The 22,526-nt window shown below is 43.3% G+C and overlaps 2 protein-coding genes and 1 long non-coding RNA gene across 3 annotated transcripts in view; 1 reads left to right on the forward strand and 2 right to left on the reverse strand.

The window, feature by feature from the left end:
• LOC307023596 (uncharacterized protein) overlaps positions 1–21,778 on the reverse strand; it is a 36,087-nt gene extending 14,309 nt beyond the window's left edge. The window contains exon 1 of the mRNA XM_079656938.1: positions 21,753–21,778. The gene's annotated coding sequence lies outside the window, so the exon portion shown is untranslated. The remainder of the gene's footprint in view (positions 1–21,752) is intronic.
• Positions 1–22,526, reverse strand: part of LOC307023996 — a 208,560-nt gene that overhangs the window by 146,280 nt on the left and 39,754 nt on the right. The gene's annotated exons all lie outside the window — the stretch shown is intronic.
• Positions 713–5,111, forward strand: LOC307025166 (uncharacterized protein). Its single transcript, XM_079659781.1, has 3 exons — positions 713–780; positions 1,215–1,312; positions 1,518–5,111. The coding sequence occupies exons 2-3, from the start codon at positions 1,215–1,217 to the stop codon at positions 3,784–3,786; spliced, it is 2,367 nt and encodes a 788-aa protein (XP_079515907.1). The 5' UTR covers positions 713–780; the 3' UTR covers positions 3,787–5,111.

Raw genomic sequence — 22,526 nt, forward strand, 5'->3', positions numbered from 1 at the left:
TTTGTTTGTGACGTAAAGAGTGTAAGAGTCACGTTTCTGAATCGGACACTCTGAGTGGATGCAGTCACAGCCAATCGGAGTCTGATTCAGAGGGTTGCCTGTCAGTTCCGTTGCCTGTCAGTTCCGTTGGTATGGTTCCGTTGTTATGTGTACTGAAACGAGAGCCGGTATAATTCCACGTGCGAAAACAAAATAAAAATTGGAATACCTTATTTTAGTGTCTTAAAAGTAGACTGAGGTATGAAGGATTAACGTTACATCTTAGGATAATTTGTAGTCATGTTCTGACGTAACGCCTAGATATCTGTTTCCACAAGCAGTTAACTTTATATTGTTATATAAAAATAGTTAAATATTGTATGAAGGCATTAATCTCACATCACTTTACTGACCACTATTCGTAAATAGTGTAAATAATACTAAATTGGGTGATTTTTCTAGTATTAAAGTGGTAAGATGTCATTCGGTAAAACGGTTCTCACTTAAAGTCAATGAAGACAATTGTTTGTAAAATGATGAAAATAATTAAAAATCATGAACTATTCTATGCGGCATATTTTTTCAAGTCTCTTGATAAACATTTTAAAGTTTTGATAAGATGCACCTTTAAAAACATAAAGAAATATCTAAAAGACTTTGTTCCGCAAAGAAACATTTTCCTGTATGTCATTCGGAAAAAACAAAGTTCAGAGGCCATTTTGAACTATAGTCACATGACTTTAGTCAGGCCACATGTGATGACATCACTCAGAGGACCCTTGAAGACTGCCCAAGTTGAAGGTAAGTTTACATTTTGCTCCTAAATTTGAGATGATTACACCTTTTCCATGTGTGGTACCATGTGTCACAGATTTGAATGTCATTCGGTGAAACGTCAAAAAAGTGTTTATAAAGTTTTTAATTTAAAAAACATTAAGTTATAGATGAAATTTGAAGTTTACAAATTGAGGTCAAGGTCATTGTTGCTAATAGGCGACCAAGCAACTGCCTGTTAGGAATGAATTTCTATGAAATGTGTCATTCAGCAAAACAGAATTTGTCATTCAGTAAAACCGTTTGTCTGAATGACATCTGTTACCCCGAATGACACAGTGGATTTAACTGATTTCTTTCTTTCTTTATTGATTGTTTTAACATGCTATAGAGTTTGTATAACTGAATTAATTGTATTATTTATTTTTATTTTTATTATTATTAAAAAAACATTTTAACAGATGCCTGTGTCCAACAAGGAGAGGGGTGCACACTTCCGTGCAAGGATAAGGGCAGATCCTGCTGCTAGGGAGGAGAGACTAGCAAAGAGAAGGGACAGGTATAACTGTGAAAGTGTATGAGAGCAGTAATGGCAGTAAACAGTATAGGATGCATTGTCTATAAGCCTGAATTTGTTTTCCATATCTACAGTACCACTACAAAGTGCATTTGGCAGTTAACTTGGCTTAAATCTTCATTAAAAAGAATAAACAAATGAATATCTAATAAATAAATACATGACTAAATTAATAAATACTTTGTAGGTATAAACAGAGGATGCAAGCTGGACAGCATGATCATCCGTCCGTCACAGAACTGACAGCATCTGCTGCTGAAAAGAAGAGGGAACAGTGGAGGCTCAATCAGAGGCGACGTAGGGAAAGAAAGAGGCAGGTGGAAGCTGTGATGAACCTCACACCTCTGTCTGAGGACTCTTTTGAGGAGCCTCCACAAGTTGCCCATCCTGAACCATCCCAGCCATCTTCACCTCCTGGACCATCCCAGCCATCTTCACCTCCTGGACCATCCCAGCCATCTTCACCTCCTGGACCATCTCAGCCATCTTCACCTCCTGGACCATCTCATCCTTCCTCACTTCCTAGGCCATCTGTTTCTGCTCAGCCATCCTCACCTTGGGAGGGACCACTCTCATCCTCAACACCTGATAAGGCTTCATGTGGAAGCAAGAAAAAAAACTCCAGCCATCGAAGTGAAAACCGTACCAGGAAACTGAGGGAGGAAATAGAAGAGTTAAGAAAGCAACTTTTAAGAGAAAAAAGAAGAGCAGATGCATTCCGCAAGAAAGTACAGAGACTGAATAGAGCAAAACCTAAAGCAGTGAATGAAAAGTATCGACCAAAAGTGTTCAGAAAAGGTCCAGAAAGAAGAAGAAGTGTGATTGAATTTCTCAAACGTGATGAAAACAGTCGTCTTTTACCAGGAAAGAAGGACACTGTCACTAAAAATAAGGTCAAGGAACAGCGGCGTGTTCTTACCAAGTCTCTTAGAGAGCTTCACTCAGAGTACAAGACGGAGGTAGGAGTGGCACATTCCATATCCTACAGGCAGTTTGTCCGTCTGCGTCCATTTTATGTCACAGAGCCAAAGGCAAGTGACCGCAACACCTGTGCGTGCATTGATCATGAGAATGTCAAGATTCTCATTGACAAATTACATCAAATTGGCATTTTAGGAAGCAAAAGCATTTCGGAGACACTCTCTCAAATTGTGTGTAATTTGAAAAACAAAAAATGCATGTTCAGGCAGTGTGCAAAGTGTTGCTACTCCGACATTGAATCAGCCATCCCCCAAAACACTGAGCAGATTACATGGCACCAATGGCAGAGAGAGAGGGTCTGCTCGGAGGGGAAAACCTATTCCCATTTTGTGAAGAAAGCTGTAACAGGAACATGGGAGGATCTCCTGAAAAGCTTTAATGAAAAGCTGCACGCACTGGCAAAGCACCAGTACATATGGATCCATCAAGTGGAACAGTGCAGGGCCCTCAAGAACAGCCTCCAAGACCATGAGGCTGTAGTCCATATGGACTTTTCTGAAAGTTATGCCTGTAAGCTGAATGTTGAGGTCCAGTCTTTTCATTTTGGGGGTAGTAGAAAACAGGCAACAGTTCACACATGCATGGTCTACACAGCTGGGAAATCTCAAGCCTATGCCACCATTTCCGACTCCCTCCGACATGACGAACGGGCAGTATGGGGACATCTGAAACCTGGGTTGGATGAGGTCCTATCCAATACAGGGATAACTACAGTGCACTTCATGAGTGACGGCCCACTCACCCAGTACAGAAACCGAAAGAATTTCTTCTTGATGTGTACCATGCCTTTCCTTAGAGGCATTAAAGAGCTAACATGGAACTTCTCAGAGAAGGCCCATGGAAAGGGTGCACCAGACGTTATTGGTGGTTCAGTCAAGAGAGGTGCTGATGCATTTGTGTTGCAAGGAAGTGATATTCAGCAGCCTCAAGATTTGTTTTCCTTTCTGGAAAAATCGAATTCAAATGTAAAATTCTACTGGGTATCCGAAGATGACATCACCAGAGTGGATGAGGCTTTGCCGAATGACGTGCCGGTTGTTAAAGGCACCTTGAATATTCACCAGGTAACTGCAAACACCGCAGGGAAGATCATGTTTAGAGCTGTGTCCTGTTTTTGCCATCGAATGGGACTTACCTGTGAATGTGAATCACCCTCTGAGGTAGACTTTCATGCCAAAACAGCTACACCCTCCACCACCATTTCAGAATCTGATGACATGGTTGGAAAGATGGTAATAGTGTCTTATGACAAAAAGTTATTTGTAGGGCAAGTCCTGAAGGTAGTTGGCGATGACGTTGAGGTGTCCTGTATGCAACAGTCTGGCACAAAGAATTGCTTTGCATGGCCCCAAAATCCCTACGTCATCTATTACTTTCAATCAGATGTGAAAACGCTTATCTCAGAACCAGAGCCATCTTCTAGTAGAAGCTCCAAATTGTCAGCTGATGACTGGGATAAGTTCTTATCAGTCTGAAACAGTCAGTAAATAACACTGACCAGCCTTCAGTGGTACTGTGTATTTCTTAACACTAATGAGTTCATTATTTAGTAAAGTATAAATTGCAATAAAACAATGTTAAATTATATATTTCATATGCAATAAGAAAAAAAAGAATTGCCGCTATTGTTGCCTGTTCACTTACCTGTTGATAGCAGCTGAAATAAAAACAGGAGTGTTTATTGTTATTATTCTGTTGTAGTGATAAAAAAGAAACTTTAATCAGATACTTACTGGTTCATATTTGACATCATTATTGTGTTAAGAGAATGGAGAACGATGTTATGAGACTGAGTCTGTTTTTTGATGTCAATAAATGTAAAGTTCAATTATAAAGTCTTTGGTATCCTTTTTTTAAATGTAGGACTAAATCCAGTTATTGGATCTATGTGCAATGGCATATTGCAGTATGTCATTCAGTAAAACGAAAGACGTCATACAGTAAAACAATGAATTTTACAACAAATATATAAAATAGTGTGTTACTTGACATAAACAATTAAATTAATAAAGTTAATTTAATTATAATAAGAGGTTTCATATGATTTGAAAGCATTTTTACCTGTACTGGAATAATGTAGGAAAAAAATGTTGACGGATGAAAAGCTATTGCCTTAAAAGACAAAATATTTAATATTTGTAGTTTTGCTGTGAAAATGTTATACCTGGATATAGATTCCTTATAGATCAGGGCTCGACATTAAGGACTGCCCGATGGCCCGGGGCCATCTAGTATTTAGCTCGGGCCATGAAGCCTCACCTGCTGGTTGCCCGATCGGGCAATCTATTATACCAGTATCATGCAGCTCGCGGATCCAGTAATGAGTGACCCGATAGTAAAACTAAACATATCTATAACTAGTTTAGGTAGTTTCAGAGGAAATTAAAATAGCTACGTGTGATATTCTAACCTGAAGTGTGTGTTTTGTTCCGCTCACCGCTGCATGTGATAATGCAGAGCTGCGTGTCGACTCGTCAGCAGCAGCTGATCTCTCTCTCCCGTCAGATTAGACTTGAATCGCGTTTATGTCCATATCGATCAGATCCAGCTAGTTTTAGCTAATGATATGACTACCTGCTTATTAAAAGACACCGTGACCTAAACAATAAGTGTCGCTATGCAACTGGGTGAGGCCACAAAGTATAGCGCAGCATTATGCATTTGTTTACATGCCCACCGGAACCCCGAGGCATTAGCAACAGATCAACGCACAATCAACCCATACAGCACATCTCTTTCTCCACATTAAGTGTTACACATTAGAATTGACTACTCTTGTCTGTCAGATACTCTTCTTGTCTGTCACATAAGTGGCGCAACTGAAGCGGTATTGCGCTAAAGGGAAATTATTTTGACCGGACATTTTGACCAAAGAGATTTAGATTTGCTTGCTAACGGGAACTCTGACGTCGCCATTGTGTGTGCTTCGCGGATGCACTCGGCTGCTCGGGTCTGCTCGGTCAGCTTCTGGATGAGGAGGCATTCCTTCGACCAATTTACAGTAGATAACATTACAAACATTTGTAACAGGGGCCATAATAGCGTAAATAATGTTTGTTTTGGCAGTTATAACTGAATTTAATGTTTTCTACTTTTTTACATCTGGGAAGGCATTTGCCTTCAACAGATGGAAAGTGTCTTGACCAATAGCTTAAGTATTTATTATAGCTATGCAGGGCATGCAAGCGAGCAAACACAAACAAGTGAAATGAAGAATCAAATTGAAATTGTAATATTGTGGTGGTTCATCTTATAATTCAGTCTATAGAATGCACCAGACAGCATCTAAGACCTGCAAAAATCTAAATGTTCTAGGGGGAGGCCCCCCAAACCCTTCGTGCGTCATTCGTCCGCGCGCATTTTTCAGGGCAATCTCTATTGGGCTCAGGGCCATCTGTAAATTAGCTTAGATGGCCCACGCTAAATCTAAATCTAAGCTAAGCTAAGCTAAATCCTTAATGTCATGCACTGTAGATCAATAATTACATTTTTCACTATCTGTGACTGTGTCATTGTCATTGATTTTAATATCATATGGAAAATAGCCTCGTTTTGCCGAATGACATTTTCAAGGGGTGTATCAATGAAATGCATAAAAATGCCTTATAGTGTTACCTTTTTCAGTGGGCACATGCACAAATGAAAAATACATATTTGAATTCACTCAGAAAATGTTGAAACTGACTTGCTGTTTCATTTTTATTTTTTAGCCATTTTGAAAATATAAAATGTCACTGACCCATCATACTAACATATAAGGGTATACTTAGTGTGGTTACTCCATGTTTACTAGCTATAACATTAACGTTACTTCACTCTTTTTCACTTCTTACTCAGTCAGACTGCAGATATCACCATTAGATTCACAAACCTGAAATATCATCAATTTCTTCACTGCTGGTGATGACATTGTTGTCAGCTGCTGATACTGCTGCTTCTGCTGCTGCAGCTTGTGGCGCCTTTTTCAATGAAAATAACTTTCTAATATCCATAACTTTATAGGCTATTAGATTAAAACCTGTCAGGCTCTAGGAAGGATCACTTATTCTTCAGGGCAGGGAAGGCTACGCACTACACAGGCTAATGTCCCGCAGCGGCTGACTCTCTGGTGGACTCCGGTACTGCACATTACACCCGAGACATTTTCCAAAAAAAAAAACTTTTTTTTTTTTTTTTTTTTTAAGTGAAACATCCGGGGCTTTTCAGAAAACATCCGGGGCTTGAGCCCAAGTAGCCACCCCCTAGCGCTGCCACTGGAGTGCAAGCGTACAGTTTGAGCACAAGCAGAACAAATCTAAGTGCAAGCAGGCACTATTTGAGTGCGAGGACAGGGTTTGAGGGAAATAAATCAATAAAGTATGCTCTCAAATTTAAATACCACGCTCTTGAATAAAGATAGGGAATAACCCCCATATGTAGCCACACTCGCAGCTCAACGAGGCTCCCTCCTGTCAGGTGGAGGGAGTAAATACAGCAGCAAGCTTTGGGACGGCCTCCCCTCTCTCCAGCAGAAACAGGAAATGCCGTAACTGTATGGAACAACGGTTTCAAATCAGCATCTCTTTGACAAAAAATGTAAATTAATAACTCAAATAAAACTCCAAACATCTTTAATTGTGTCACTTTTTTGTAAAGCTCTTTTAGTTTTAAACCTGATGTTTATGAGCTTCTTAGTTTTTGCAACAGTCTGTAAATATACACAACTTTATAATAAAATGCATCGCAGTTTATCAGTGGATGTTTGCTGGAACTACTTGTAAACAGCGTGTTTCCTGACGGACACACACAGCGTGACTCCGGTCAGGTAGAGACCGGTCTTATTATACATCCATGGTCTCAAGTCAGCACCGCTGCAGACTCGCTGTTTGAGGGCTTGATAGCCCCCTCCCCCTCCACACCGCTCCACACTCGTTGGTTTGGAACAGCCCTCAATATGGCGGACCCTCCGCGTGAATGCGCAAACGGAGGGGTAGGGTGTAGGGGGCGGTTTGGGAATGGGCCCTAGTGATGGGAATTCCGGCTCTTCTTGGTGAGCCGGATCATTTGGCTCGGCTCACCAATAAGAGCCGGCTCCCAAACGGCTCCCAAACGGCTCTTCAGTTTACCACATATTATACCTTTTATAATTAGATCAAATGTAGCCCTGTTTTGACTAATGAATTATGTATAGGCCTAGCCTGTGTACACATATATCACTTAAATTAATCAATACATCCTTTGTACTGAAGTATTCAAAAGTAAAAAATACATGTTTAATATAAATGATTTGCTGTGGCCAAATGTTTTCATTGCATTTACAGACCCTTGTAACTCTCTGATACCACCCCATGAATGCACTGACTTGCTTGTAGAACCACGCTACACAAAACAGACAGCAACACCTATAAAAACTATTTAAAAAAAGGGGCTACTGTATCGACATTTTAAAATTCTATTTAAAGAAAAAAGGCAGATTATGTGAGCTGCAGCTGATCACACCCCCCTGCAGGAGAGTGGAGCGTGCTCTGAGATCAGCTGCTGGGCTCTCAGAAGAGGGGGAGAAAAAGAGATCTCCCTCCTCTGTGTTTTATTCTTATAGAAGTAAGAAGAGAAGTGGGGCAGAAACCCTCCTTTTTACGCAGCGGTCTAGACATAGATATCAGACAGCGACACATATTCAGTTGATATTTACTTTGGCATTAGGGCAGGGATATCTAGATACTTTCCAAGGTTTGACATAATGAATTGTGCTACTTTTAAAGCAAGCAACGATGTTTTCAAATCTGTAATAAAAAAGCTCCTCAAAAACACTATCGAAGCAGTTCCTGCCGTTGCTACGTTAGTTCAAACAGTAACATCGGAATTTTTTTCTTTAGCGGATACATGTCAATTTAAATAAATACATACAACTATTTTTTAAATCATTTTCTAAATCCATAAAAGCATTTCAATTAATACTGGGAGTCATGTCGTTACTTTGTTGAGAATGTGGCCATGTAATAAGCAGGATAATGTGCACATTGCACATTGCATAATGTGCCTTCATGCCGATCTAGATCCCTACGCAAAAAAAAAAGAAGAACCGGCTCGTTCGCGGGCGCGAACCGGCTCCCGTCGTTCACTGAAAAGAGCCGGCTCTTTGAGCCGGCTCGTTCGCGACCGACACATCACTACTCATTTAATCAAATCCCCCTCTTCGACTCCTCGACTCCTCGGTCCTTCGGTAGTGACCCGGAAATGAATTTCAGTGCGCCGTGTTGAAGGACATCTCATTTCTCTCAATGCACTTCGAGGACCGAGGATTGAGCGTCGAGGAGGCTCTCTGGAGGAGCTATAACCGAGGATACACTGATGGGTCCTCCATGGTCCTCCACGGCTCCTTCGTGGATGCATTTCCGGGAACAGAAAGATGAGTCGTGACGCACGGCCGGGTTGCGTTTCAATAGTCCATTTAGCTTAGGAACCTTCCTAACCGAGTGAAACGACCCGGAAGTCCCTCAGTGGCAGCCATGATAAGTGCTGTTCGAATTCTCTAGAATTATAGGAAAGGAGGTTTCAAACTTCCTTTATAACCTCCTTTAGCTTAGGAACCACTGGACCTCCCTAACCGAAAGGAGAGGAGAAAATGCTGCCCCACAATGCCTTGCAGACGCAGCATTTGACATCACACAACAGTCGGCCATTCACGGACACAAACGATTATGACGGAGAAGTTATGTAATGAAAGTTACGGTGCTTATTAAGCATTTTAAAACGTATGTGGTAAGTTGCCAAAGTGCTTTGTTTTGAACGTTCATCAGCATTATAATCAAAAAGAGAAATATGAACGTTAGTTTTTACTGAAATGATCAAATAAAGTCAACATTTCACTGAGCTGTGTGGGGTTTGTTCAAGATGTTTGAATGGTGATATACACAGTGATAGGTGTTAAAGACTAACGTTTATAATACATACATTTGTATTGATTTTAAGATATTTTCATAGTTCATACAATCATACGTATTGGGATCATTTGTATTAACGTGGACCGGAGGGAGAGGGTGACGAGCATAAGTTTCACTTTATTTCAATTCCAATTTTGGTCATGAAGAATATGTTTCTCTGTTGTTCATAAAGTATAAAGCAACAGCATCAGAGCACGGTGCAGAGTCTCTAGATGAGTCCGTCGTTCTTATTAAACATCCATGTTGTAGTCCTCTGTATAGAAAACTGTAGTTTCCATAGTTTCCCCACAGCAGCAGACGCACACAATGACGTCCGCTGGCGCATCATAAACACGTCGGATAGTGAAAGTGCATTCGGATTCTCTAAAGTACCGCAGTCTCTACTCCGAAGTCCTTTTGAATTCTCCTATCCACTATCCCTTAACCCCGTGACGTTTCACGCAGAGGTCAAGGAATAGGAGATAGGGTTAGAACTTAGGAGCTGATTTTTAAAGTATCCGAACGCAACCCCCGGACTTGTCTCAGCCAATGACAGCTCTGCATGCATCCCCTGGATATTATTTTTATTAACTGCTTTCATCGCGACGTGATGCTTACAGTAGGCTTGTTTGAGACGAGCTGCGGCTCGCCTCGAAAGTAGACGAGAATAGCGGATCGCAGCCGAGGGAGGTCTCAAAAAGCTTGCCTGAAGTCGGACAGCTCGGAGTCAGCTTCTTCTTCTTCTTCTTCTCTCGGTTTTTTGGCGGATTGCAAACAACTTTAAGGTGTATACCGCTACCTCCGGAGTCGGCTTGACTCGGTTTGCATTTATAAAGAATGCACAAATGTGTTTAATCGTTAATGTCAGATATGTACTAAGTAAATACATTTGTTCCTGCTCAAAATTAGATTCAACTTTATTGTTATTGCACATATTACAGGTACTGAGACAACGAAATGCAGTTTAACTTCTAACCAGGAGTGCAACAAGCAGTAAAGTGAAAAGTAATGTACACAATCTACAGAATCAAATATAGAATTAATTGAATGATGAATAAACAGTGAGTGGTATGAATACACTATATACTCAGCAGCCTGTGAGCAGTATGAACAGTGTGTATGAATATGTTAAGACAGGGGTTTTCAAAGTGTGGGTAGGTGAGCCTCCCCTCAGAGAACATAAGAACAGCCGCGCCCCCCCTCCCAATTATTATTGCTATTATTATTAGGGTCTGAGACCTAGGTCGGCGAAGACCCTATTGAAATCGGTCGCGCAGCGACCGATAAACCTGCGAAACACACACAAAACAGGGAAAACGACCGGCAAAAGCACAGAAAAGGTTCGGAAATCATGACGGGTGATAGGCCGCGTGAGCCCAGTCACGTGGGTAGCCCACGGGCGAAGCCCACGTGACTGCAACTCGCATGATTGATATCGGTAGGATCAATTTAGTCGCTCGCAACGCGAGCGATAACCATGCAAAACCCAAACAAAACAGGGCAAAAGACGAGCAAAAGTGGCCTAAATCATGACAGTAGGTAGCCCACGCCAACCGAGTCACATGGGCGCTCGCGCCCATGTGACTCGGCCATCCTAGGCCGTCCATAAACATGATTGATATCGGTCCGATTATTATTATTATTAGGGTCTGAGACCTAGGTCGGCGAAGACCCTATTGAAATCGGTCGCGCAGCGACCGATAAACCTGCGAAACACACACAAAACAGGGAAAACGACCGGCAACAGCACAGAAAAGGTTCGGAAATCATGACGGGTGATAGGCCGCGTGACTGCAACTCGCATGATTGATATCGGTAGGATCAATTTAGTCGCTCGCAACGCGAGCGATAACCATGCAAAACCCACACAAAACAGGGCAAAAGACGGGCAAAAGTGGCCTAAATCATGACAGTAGGTAGCCCACGAGCGCCCATGTGACTCGGCCATCCTAGGCCGTCCATAAACATGATTGATATCGGTCCGATTATTATTAGGGTCTGAGACCTAGGTCGGCGAAGACCCTATTGAAATTGGTCGCGCAGCGACCGATAAACCTGCGAAACACACACAAAACAGGGAAAAAGACGGGCAAAAGCCCATCAAAAGTGGCCTAAATCATGACAGTAGGTGGCCCACGCCAACCTAGTCACATGGGCGCTCGCGCCCATGTGACCTCGGCCACCCTAGGCCGAACATTATTGATATCGGTGCGATTATTATTATTCTGATTATTATTTTAATACATTGCGCGCACTTTTGACCCCCGCAACATATGTGAAAACTCACCAAATTTCGCACGCGCGTCAGAAGTCGTGAAAATTGCGATGTGTAATTGATTCCGGAACTTTGCGTCAAAAATTGCGTAGGCCACGCCCACTTCCGTTTTTAACGTTAACTCCCCCCACTTTAACTTTCACGTAAACGAACGAAACTCGCTACGCATATCTAGGGTGCGGAGACGAGCAAAAAAGCCTCTTGGAGGGGTATAAAATAACGTACAGGAAGTCGGCCATTTTGAATTTGGCGTTGGAAAAACGCGATTTATCGCGTTTTTCGTCCCTCGCACTTTAACGAACTCCTCCTAGGGACTTTATCCGTACCACTCCAAATTCCTCGGGTAGCTTCTCCACAAATGGGCGATCTAAAGTTATCACGGAAATTTTTTTCTTTCGCACGGCGTAGCCGTGATTTGGCGCCAAAGTTCGCGTTCGCTCGATGCTAGGCCATCCCTCAACATGGAACACGATGATGTCATAACTCAAACTGACATGCTCAGAACGCCACCAAACTTCACGTGATGGTTAACACTGCGGCCCTGAACAGCTCTACGTAAAATCCGATGTTACTTAATGTGGCGTTACCATGGCAACGCATCCCTCGCCATAAAACACGGTGTCGCTGTAACTCCAATGGACACGGTCCCATCGTCCCCCAATCTTCACTTTTATATCACCGGTTCATGCCTCAACAGCTCTACGTGAAATCTCAGATCTCACCGTATGCCGTTTCCATGGCAACGCATCGCTCGCCAAAAAACACGATGTTGTGTTAACTCAATGGAAAATCGTCCAAACGGCACCAGACTTCATATGATGGGTGATGGTCAGGCCCTAAACAGCTCTAAGTCAATTAGGGGATGTCATCATATGCCGTTGCCATGGCGACAGATCCCTCGCCATAAAACCCGGTGTTGTGTTAACTCAATGGAAAATCGTCCAAACGGCACCAGACTTCAGACTATCATTAATGGTCCGGCCCTCAACAGCTCTATGTCAATTATGGGGTGTCATCATATGCCGTTGCCATGGCAACGCATCCCTCGCCAAAAAACACCATGTTGTGTTCACTCAATGGAAAATCGTCCAAACGGCACCAGACTTCAGATGATGGCTAATGGTCCGGCACTGAACAGCTCTATGCCAATTATGGGATGTCATCATATGCCGTTTCCATGGCGACAGATTCCTCGCCATAAAACCCGGTGTTGTCGTAACTCAACGGAAAATCGTCCAAACGGCACCAGACTTCAGACTATCATTAATGGTCCGGCCCTCAACAGCTCTAAGTCCATTATGGGATGTCATCATATGCCGTTTCCATGGCAATGCATCCCTCGCCATCAAACACGGTGTCGCTGTAACTCCAATGGACAGGGTCCCATCGTCCCCCAATCTTCACTTTTATATCACCGGTTCATGCCTCAACAGCTCTATGTCAATTATGGGGTGTCATCATATGCCGTTGCCATGGCAACGCATCCCTCGCCAAAAAACACGATGTTGTGTTAACTCAATGGAAAATCGTCCAAACGGCACCAGACTTCAGACTATCATTAATGGTCCGGCCCTCAACAGCTCTATGCCAATTATGGGATGTCATCATATGCCGTTGCCATGGCAACGCATCCCTCGCCATAAAACACAACGTTGTGTTAACTCAATGGAAAATCGTCCAAACAGCACCAGACTTCAGACTATCATTAATGGTCCGGCCCTCAACAGCTCTATGTCAATTATGGGGTGTCATCATATGCCGTTGCCATGGCAACGCATCCCTCGCCAAAAAACACGATGTTGTGTTAACTCAATGGAAAATCGTCCAAACGGCACCACACTTCATATGATGGGTGATGGTCAGGCCCTAAACAGCTCTATGCCAATTATGGGATGTCATTATTTGCCGTTTCCATGGCAACGAATCCCTCGCCATAAAACACGGTGTCGCTGTAACTCCAATGGACACGGTCCCATCGTCCCCCAATCTTCACTTGTATATCACCGGTCCATGCCTCAACAGCTCTATGTCAATTATGGGGTGTCATCATATGCCGTTGCCATGGCAACGCATCCCTCGCCAAAAAACACGATGTTGTGTTAACTCAATGGAAAATCGTCAAAACGGCACCAGACTTCAGATGATGGCTACTGGTCCGGCCCTCAACACATCTAGGCGTATTATGGGGTGTGATCAAATTCCGTTGCCATGGCGACAGATCACTCGCCATAAAACCCAATGTTGTGTTAACTCAATGGAAAATGGTCCAAACGGCCCAAAACTTCACAGGTTTGATAACGATGCAGCCCTCAACACATTTAGGCGTATTATGGGGTGTCATCAAATTCCGTTGCCATGGCGACAGATCACTCGCCATCAAACACAATGTTTGTGATACTGCTGTGACTCCTATGTACGTCGTCCGATCGGCCTGAAACTTCCCACGTTTGCCTACGGCCGAGTCCTCGAGACGCCTTTCGCGACACGTCGACGTGCGGACAACAGCCTGCGGAGCGTCGGCGTCGAAGACCCGATCAACGCTGCTTGCAGCTTTAATTATTATTATTATTATTATTCTTCTGATTATTATTTGAATACATTGCGCGCACTTTTGACCCCCGCAACATATGTGAAAACTCACCAAATTTCGCATGCGCATCAGAAGTCGTGAAAATAGCGATGTGTAATTGGTACCGGAACTTTGCGTAAAAAATTGCGTAGACCACGCCCACTTCCGTTTTTTACGTTAACTCCCCCTACTTTAACTTTCACGTAAACCAACGAAACTCGCTACGCATATCTAGGGTGCGGAGACGAGCAAAAAAGCCTCTTGGAGGGGTATAAAATAACGTACAGCAAGTCGGCCATTTTGAATTTGCCGTTGGAAAAACGCGATTTATCGCGTTTTTCGTCCTCCGCACTTTAACGAACTCCTCCTAGGGACTTTATCCGTACGACTCCAAATTCGTCGGGTAGCTTCTCGACAAATGGGCGATCTAAAGTTATCACGGAACTTCTTTTCTTTCGCACGGCGCAGCCGTGATTTGGCGCCAAAGTTCGCGTTCGCTCGATGCTAGGCCATCCCTCGCCATGGAACACGATGATGTCATAATTCAAACTGACATGCTCAGAACGCCACCAAAATTCACATGATGATTAACACTGCGGCCCTGAACAGCTCTACGTCAAATCCGATGTTACTTAATATGGCGTTACCATGGCAACGGATCCCTCGCCATAACACACGGTGTCGCTGTAACTCCAATGGACACGGTCCCATCGTCCCCCAATCTTCACTTTTATATCACCGGTGAATGCCTCAACAGCTCTACAGGAAATCTGAGATCTCATCGTATGCCGTTGCCATGGCAACGAATCCCTCGCCAAAAAACACGATGTTCTGTTAACTCAATGGAAAATCGTCCAAACAGCACCAGACTTCATATGATGGGTGATGGTCAGGCCCTAAACAGCTCTATGCCAATTATGGGATGTCATCGTATGCCGTTTCCATGGCAACGCATCCCTCGCCATACAACTCTATGTTGTCGTAATTCAATGGAAAATCGTCCAAACGCCACCAGACTTCATATGATGGGTGATGGTCAGGCCCTAAACAGCTCTATGCCAATTATGGGATGTCATCATTTGCCGTTTCCATGGCAACGCATCCCCCTCCATAAAACCCAATGTTGTCTTAACTCAGTGGTTCTCAAACTTTTTCTGTCAGGCCCCCCCTTTGGAGAAAAAAAAAAGTCGGGCCCCCCCAAAACGAATAATCAGGCTCAGTGGCGGCGCCAGAGATTTATTTTGGGGGTGCTGTGGGGTAGCTTGACGTTTCATAGAGGGTGCTCAAACATTTAGGGTTTCCCATTAATGTACCGGTCGCTACAGTGGAATTTTCTACTGCAACAATCCCCACGCAAATACACAACGTACCCGCGACTGTTACAATGAAGGCTCGATATTCAGCTCACGGCATATAGGTGTAAGCAGGGATAAAGTGCTATTTTTATAGGTGATGTGTGGACGTCACATAGGGGGGTCCGGGGGCAAGCTTCCCCGGGAAGATTTATTTTTAAATATTGAAGTTAAAAGCATCAATCTGGTGCACTTTGAGAGCGAAGGGAAGAGATCTATGGATACATCTCTCAACACCCATATGAAACAGAAATGTAAACAGATTTACTTTTTCTTGATGAATATTTTACAAATCACCCTTTTAAACTTTATTCTTGTTTTACTGTCATATAGTATTTCATACCTGTTTTTCATTTATTCTCTTATTTTTTTATAACTATAATGATCATATAAACGTGTGCCTCGGAAATAATTATTTACATTAATGGTGACCAAAACATTTGAGACCCACTGAGATAACACTGAGAGAGTCCTTTAGCTCTCAGTCTGACAGGAGAGGACTCTCCTCCACTTTGTTGTTGAAAAAACTCCTTAGATCCGTTAGCGTAGCTCGCTAGCACCAGAAGCTAACAACAACGATCTCCAGTACCGGTGCGCTCTCTCTCTCTCTCACGCGCACACAAAATGGCTCGTTCCACACACACACACAGAGCCGAGCTTTAATGAAACAGAGACCCAGACGTAATAGTACTGTACTGCATCATATTATTTTCGAATCAATAATTTTTCAAATTATGATTTTTATTTTATTTTTTATTTTTATCTTTTTTATTTTTTTTTTATAACCATTTTTCCTCCTGGTCTCTCGCGCCCCCCCTGGCATGCCTCTGCGCCCACCAGGGGGGGCGCGCCCCCCACTTTGAGAACCACTGTCTTAACTCAATGGAAAATGGTCCAAACGGCACCAGACTTCAGATCACAGTTAATGGTCTGGCCCTCAACACCTCAATGTCACAATAGTGAGTTTTCCTCAAAAGCTGTTGCCATGGCAACGCATCCCTCACCAAAATACCCGATGTTCTGTTAACTCAATGGAAAATCGTCCAAACGGCACCAGACTTCATATGATGGGTGACGGTCAGGCCCTGAACAGCTCTAACTCCATTATGGGGTGTCATCATATGCCGTTGCCATGGCGACAGATCCCTCGCCATAAAACACGGTGTTGTGTTAACTCAATGGAAAATCGTCCAAACGGCAACAGACTTCAGATGATGGCTAATGGTCCGGCCCTCAACAGCTCTACGCCAATTATGCGATGTCATCATATGCCGTTTCCATGGCAACGCATCCCTCGCCAAAAAACACGATGTTGTGTTAACTCAATGGAAAATGGTCCAAACGGCACCAGACTTCAGATCACAGTTAATGGTCCGGCCCTCAACACCTCAATGTGACAATAGTGACTTTTCCTCAAAAGCTGTTGCCATGGCAACGCATCCCTCACCAAAATACCCGATGTTCTGTTAACTCAATGGAAAATCGTCCAAACGGCACCAGACTTCATATGATGGGTGACGGTGAGGCCCTGAACAGCTCTAACTCCATTATGGGGTGTCATCATATGCCGTTGCCATGGCGACAGATCCCTCGCCATGAAACACGGTGTTGTTTTAACTCAATGGAAAATCGTCCAAACGGCAACAGACTTCAGATGATGGCTAATGGTCCGGCCCTCAACAGCTCTACGCCAATTATGCGATGTCATCATATGCCGTTTCCATGGCAACGCATCCCTCGCCAAAAAACACGATGTTGTGTTAACTCAATGGAAAATGGTCCAAACGGCACCAGACTTCAGATCACAGTTAATGGTCCGGCCCTCAACACCTCACTGTGAAAATAGTGAGTTTTCCTCAAAAGCTGTTGCCATGGCAACGCATCCCTCGCCAAAATACCCGGTATTGTCATAACTCCATGGAAAATCGTCCAAACGGCACCAGACTTCAGACTATCATTAATGGTCAGGCCCTCAACAGCTCTATGTCAATTAGGGGATGTCATCATATGCCGTTGCCATGGCAACGCATCCCTCGCCATAAAACACAATGTTCTCTTAATTCCATGGAAAATCGTCCAAACCGCACCACACTTCAGATGACAGTTGATGGTCCGGCCCTCAACACCTGAATATGACAATAGTGAGTTTTCCTCAAAAGCTGTTGCCATGGCAACGCATCCCTCGCCGTTAAGCACGATATTGCTAAAACTCCTGTTTAAATGTTCAAAAAGTGTTCAAATTTCACATGTGTGCTAACGGTCAACCCCTCGAGACATATATGTGTCAGTTTTGAGATTTCGTCAAATGTCGTTGCTATGGTAACTAAATGGTCGCCGTGAAACACGGTTCTCTCATAACTCCAGTTAACTTGCTCCAAACGGCCCAAAACTTCACAGGTTTGATAACGATGCAGCCCTCAACACATCTAGGCGTATTATGGGGTGTCATCAAATTCCGTTGCCATGGCGACAGAACACTCCCCATCAAACACAATGTTTGTGATACTGCTGTAACTCCTGTGTACGTTGTCCGATCGGCCTGAAACTTCCCACGTTTGCCAACGGCCGAGTCCTCGAGACATCTGCCTGACGTCGACGTGCGGACAACAGCCTGCGGAGCGTCGAAGACCCGCTCAACGCTGCTTGCAGCTTTAATTATTATTATTATTATTATTATTACTATTATTGTTGTTGTTGTTGCTATAATGCAGGGGTATTCAATTGCATTTCAAAGAGGTCCAGTAAGAGAAAATGTAATTAAATGCTCTGTTTTCGCTGTCTACCTTCCGCCATTTGAAATTACTTCGACTGTTTCTCTCCTCTTGTCGTGTCTCTGTGTGTGTTTGAATCTATCGTACTGACTGCACCGATTTGATTGGCTGAGTAGCGTCACCTCCTTAAAACATTAAACAATAACTTTTTTAAACCTTTTTATTTTTATGTTTTAAACATATTGTATAAAACTCCCCCACTACTTGGACTATTCCTTGCACCCCTCTAGAATAAACCCGAATGGTCTCAACCATAAGTAACGTGCACTTGTTATTATAACAAGATCGCAAGGACGCAGGTAGCGATCGAAAAATTGAGTGTTGTTCAGTTTGTGTGTTGTGGAACATGCGTGTCCGTACATGAAAATATACCACACACCCAATTACTTATTATTATTATTAATTGCATGTTCAATTCACTACCCTGGAAGTTGATACAGTTGTTAAAGTTGGAAGAGCCTGTGGACAGCCGTTCTTCCTTGCATGTCAGTCGCCGACACCTTCTTACAGAGGACAGGCACATCTAGCTGCAGCACGACCCGTATATTTCCGCACGCCGTGTTCTCAAGACATCTTTTTTTTAACATTTTCAACATGGTGGATAAATCCTTATATGCTCCCGGTAACATACTGAACGTCAACTTTGCCTCCTTATTACACTCACCCCTACTTTAGTGGGAACAATGAGTCTGCGTCTTTGATGCACAGAGGAATAAATAAAGATCATCCTCTGGCTGCAGCCTTGACCGTTACTTGCTTTTGATCAAAGTCAATGCGGAAAACCTGCACTCACACAGGTAGGTGGAGGTGAAGGGAATGAACACTTTTACAGCCTTTTTGGCGAGGTGGGGGAACTCGGTCTCCACAGACAGCCACAAGTGGGCAAGTGTCACTTTACTCGTCTTTTTCTCGTTCTTTTGTGTCTCACGCTGCGCCTCCCCTGAAGCTCTCTGGCGCCCCCCATGGGAGGCGCGCCTCACACTTTGAAAACCGCTTTGCTAAGATATATAAACTATGAAAACGGTAAGCAGTGCAAGTATAGTATAAAATATATAGATATTCATTTCATAATGATAAACATTGTGGAACAATTATGAAAAATGGGAATGGAAGTGGCGACGTAAAACTGACACAAAACAACAACAAACTTTGCAGAGCCAATTGGAGAGTTTCATCACCACCAGCACGTGGTAAAAACCACCAATGAGTTTACAGCTCGAGATACCAGCGAGTCGTTTCCCATCAAGCATTTCACTACCGCAGCCCGTGGAGAGGAACTGTGGCGCCTCGCCGCGCCTCGCTCTCAAGTCTGCGGGCGTCTTTGTCCCGCGAGATTTCAATGTCTCATGTAGGCGAGCCTCCAGAGCAAGTCGGACAAAATGACTAACCATCATGTAACGCACTAGCAAGAAGTTGATCGCAAGTGCGCAGGTCTCGCTTGTCTCAAACAAGCCTAGTGAGAACAGCTGTGAGGTCCGTCCAGAAAGCAGAGCAGTGTGTATAATATATATCACTCAGTATAACATGCCTACTCTCTTTATTTGCTTTAGTTTAGTAGATAACTACAAACAAAGAGTCGATATTTTTCTAAAACCATTTAGTGCTTCACATAATAAAATACACAACGGCTGTAGCCTGTTTTAGGAGCTATAGGTGCTTGTGTGTGGTGTAGGTGTGTGTGGTGCAGTGTGTGCGTATGCAGCGGACAGACAGGTCTCAGTCAGTGGCGGCGCCAGAGATTTTCTCTAGGGGGTGCTGTGGGGTAGCTTGACGTTTCATAGAGGGTGCTCAAACTTTAAGGGTTTCCCATTAATGCACCAGCGCTACAGTTGAATTTTCTACTGCAACTCATACTTGTCAACCCTCCCGATTTTCGCGGGAGACTCCCGATTTCATTGCCCTCTCCCGGTTTCGTCCCGGGGTCATATTTCTCCCGCATTTCTCCCGATTTCTCACAAAATCAGATTTACACACAACTGTTTCCACTCGGACTTTAATTCAGCTGAACCATTGTTTGGTTTCCATGGTAACACGTCTCTTTAGTGCAACTGAAAGTCTGAGAGGGTGAGGCAGATAGTCACAAAAAACAGAACAAAGACCGACAACTACTCTACTCACTCCTTTTCCTGCCCACACATATGCTGTGCTACAGGCCGCAGGGCATTGCACTTAGAACTACAATATAAGCATGTTAATGTTAATCTAACAGCTCCGGCGATCCACTAGCACCTCCCCCCCATCTTGCATTTTGAAATGCTCCCGAAGATTTTTTTTTAAATATTGAAGTTAAAAGCATCAATCTGGTGCACTTTGAGAGCAAAATGAAGAGATCTATGGATACATCTCTCAACATACATATGAAACAGAACTGTAAACAGATTTACTATTTCTTTATAGATATTTAAAAAATCCCTCCCCTTTTAAAACAAAACGTTTGAGACCCACTGAGATAACTAGACGAAAGTTAACTATCGAAACACTGAGAGTCCTTTACTTCACCTGAGCTGAGGTTATTTGAGACTCTCAGTCTGACAGGAGAGAGTTCTCCCTCCACTTTGTTGTTGAAAAAGCTCCTTATATCCGTTAGCTTGGCTAGCTAGCACCAGATGGTAACCACAACGATCTCCGGTAGAGACCCACCGGTGCTCGCGCACGCACACAAAATGGCTCATGCCACACACACACACAGAGCAGAGCTTGAATGAAACACAGAGAGCCAGAAGTAAGCTACTTGTACTCACGAGGACTATTATGTGCAGAATCCCTCTCGTTTTCAGGTGGTTTTGATTGAGTGTCCACACGTGGACGTTTAAGGACTAAAAAACGATCCATTTGTCACTTTGCTGTTAGCAAATAATTTGGCGCTCCAGCTAACAGGAAGTCACTAAAGTGTCACAAGTAATTTAGCCTATGGGGAGGTCAAAAATCTAATGGGTACTGGCCATGGCCTAATCACCTGTGTTGGCTTTATGTTTTTGTTCAAACATTTGTTTGTTTCACATTTGCATTGATGTAATCAATAATTTTTCTAATTTAATTTAATTTAAAAAAATTAAAAAGATTCGGAAAAAATATATATATATATATTTCTTGGGGGTGCTTAGGGGGTGCTTTGGCAATCCTGGGGGGTGCTTCAGCACCCCCTAGCTCCCCCCTGGCGCCGCCCCTGGTCTCAGTTGGTTTGGTGTCCTCTGCTTACTTTTAATACTTGTAAATAAAACTTTTGGCCCGTAATTTATTTTCCTCATTGTAGCATTGTATTATATATCCAGTGTCTGATAGTGTTACGTTATTATGAGAGTTCTCTTTTTGATTCTGAAATTGTATATATTTATATAAATATGTGTGTGTAAGTGTGTGTGTGTGTCCGCATCTGTAGCCTGTTATTGTCTCATTATACCGCACTCTCAATGAATTCAAAGTAAATATATTAGTTGTCATGAACACATCTGTCCATCAGACAGAGGGCTGCTGTGCCTCCTGTCATCATTAATGGACGCCTCTTTAAAATGACCGCTCAGAGGAGAGGAGTTCTCATTTCTCTAACCGCCTGCTGCTTCCCCTCCTCTCACCTCGGTTCCCCTCCTCGGCTCCTCCGCTCGCATCTCCTGTGGGCGGGACTAAGTCTCGAGGATAGGAGTCGAGGAGGGGAGTCGAGGAGGGGAGTTAGAGAAATGAGAAAGGGCCCCAATCTGCAGCTCTGCCCGATCAGCAGTGCGCATGTGCGAGATGGTCCGCCATATTGGAGAACTCCGGACGGCAACCCAAGAAGGACCCTTGACACAGTGGCTTTTGGCAAAGCTGAAAAATAAAACTCTCGAGAGATGAGTTATTGTTATTACAACGTGACTTCACTATTATTTAACAACTCTTTTTATTGGGTTCTTTTATTTGGGGTTAAGTACATTGTCAGAATAAGTGAGAAGTGAATTTAAATTCTGTTAGACAGCTATATGCCATACATTTTTGCATACATTCACAGTAAATATTTATTCAGTATGATAGCTGTCTAACAGAAGTTAAATTCATTAGGGGTAGTGACAGCATGACAGTTTGTTATGACACACCAAGAGCAAGAATGAGCGGATTTCGGGTTAAAGAAAAGCGATTGGCCTTCCAGCGGGTAAGAAAGTCGGCACTACATTGCTGTGTGCCCCTTTGTACAAATTCGTCCCGTTAGAATCGGGAGATAAGTTTCCATTCATTTCGGCAACCCTGGGCAATAACGATTAAAATATTTCTTGCTCCCAAACCAATTGTGTATTTCATTGTGGTCATTACAAAAAGCAGTTATACCATACTATGTTTAGGTACTAATGAATTATATCCTCAAAACAAACGCACTC

The sequence above is a fragment of the Notothenia rossii genome (genome assembly GCF_949606895.1).
Source record: "Notothenia rossii genome assembly, chromosome: 11".
Lineage (NCBI taxonomy): Eukaryota > Metazoa > Chordata > Actinopteri > Perciformes > Nototheniidae > Notothenia > Notothenia rossii.

What these genes read in the sequence shown, in the direction of transcription:
- LOC307025166 (XM_079659781.1), top strand. Translation starts at nt 1,215, where the DNA reads ATGCCTGTGTCCAACAAGGAGAGGGGTGCACACTTCCGTGCAAGGATA. An exon ending in CTAGCAAAGAGAAGGGACAG is followed by an intron (nt 1,313 to 1,517) that starts GTATAACTGTGA and finishes AATACTTTGTAG; the next exon opens with GTATAAACAGAGGATGCAAG.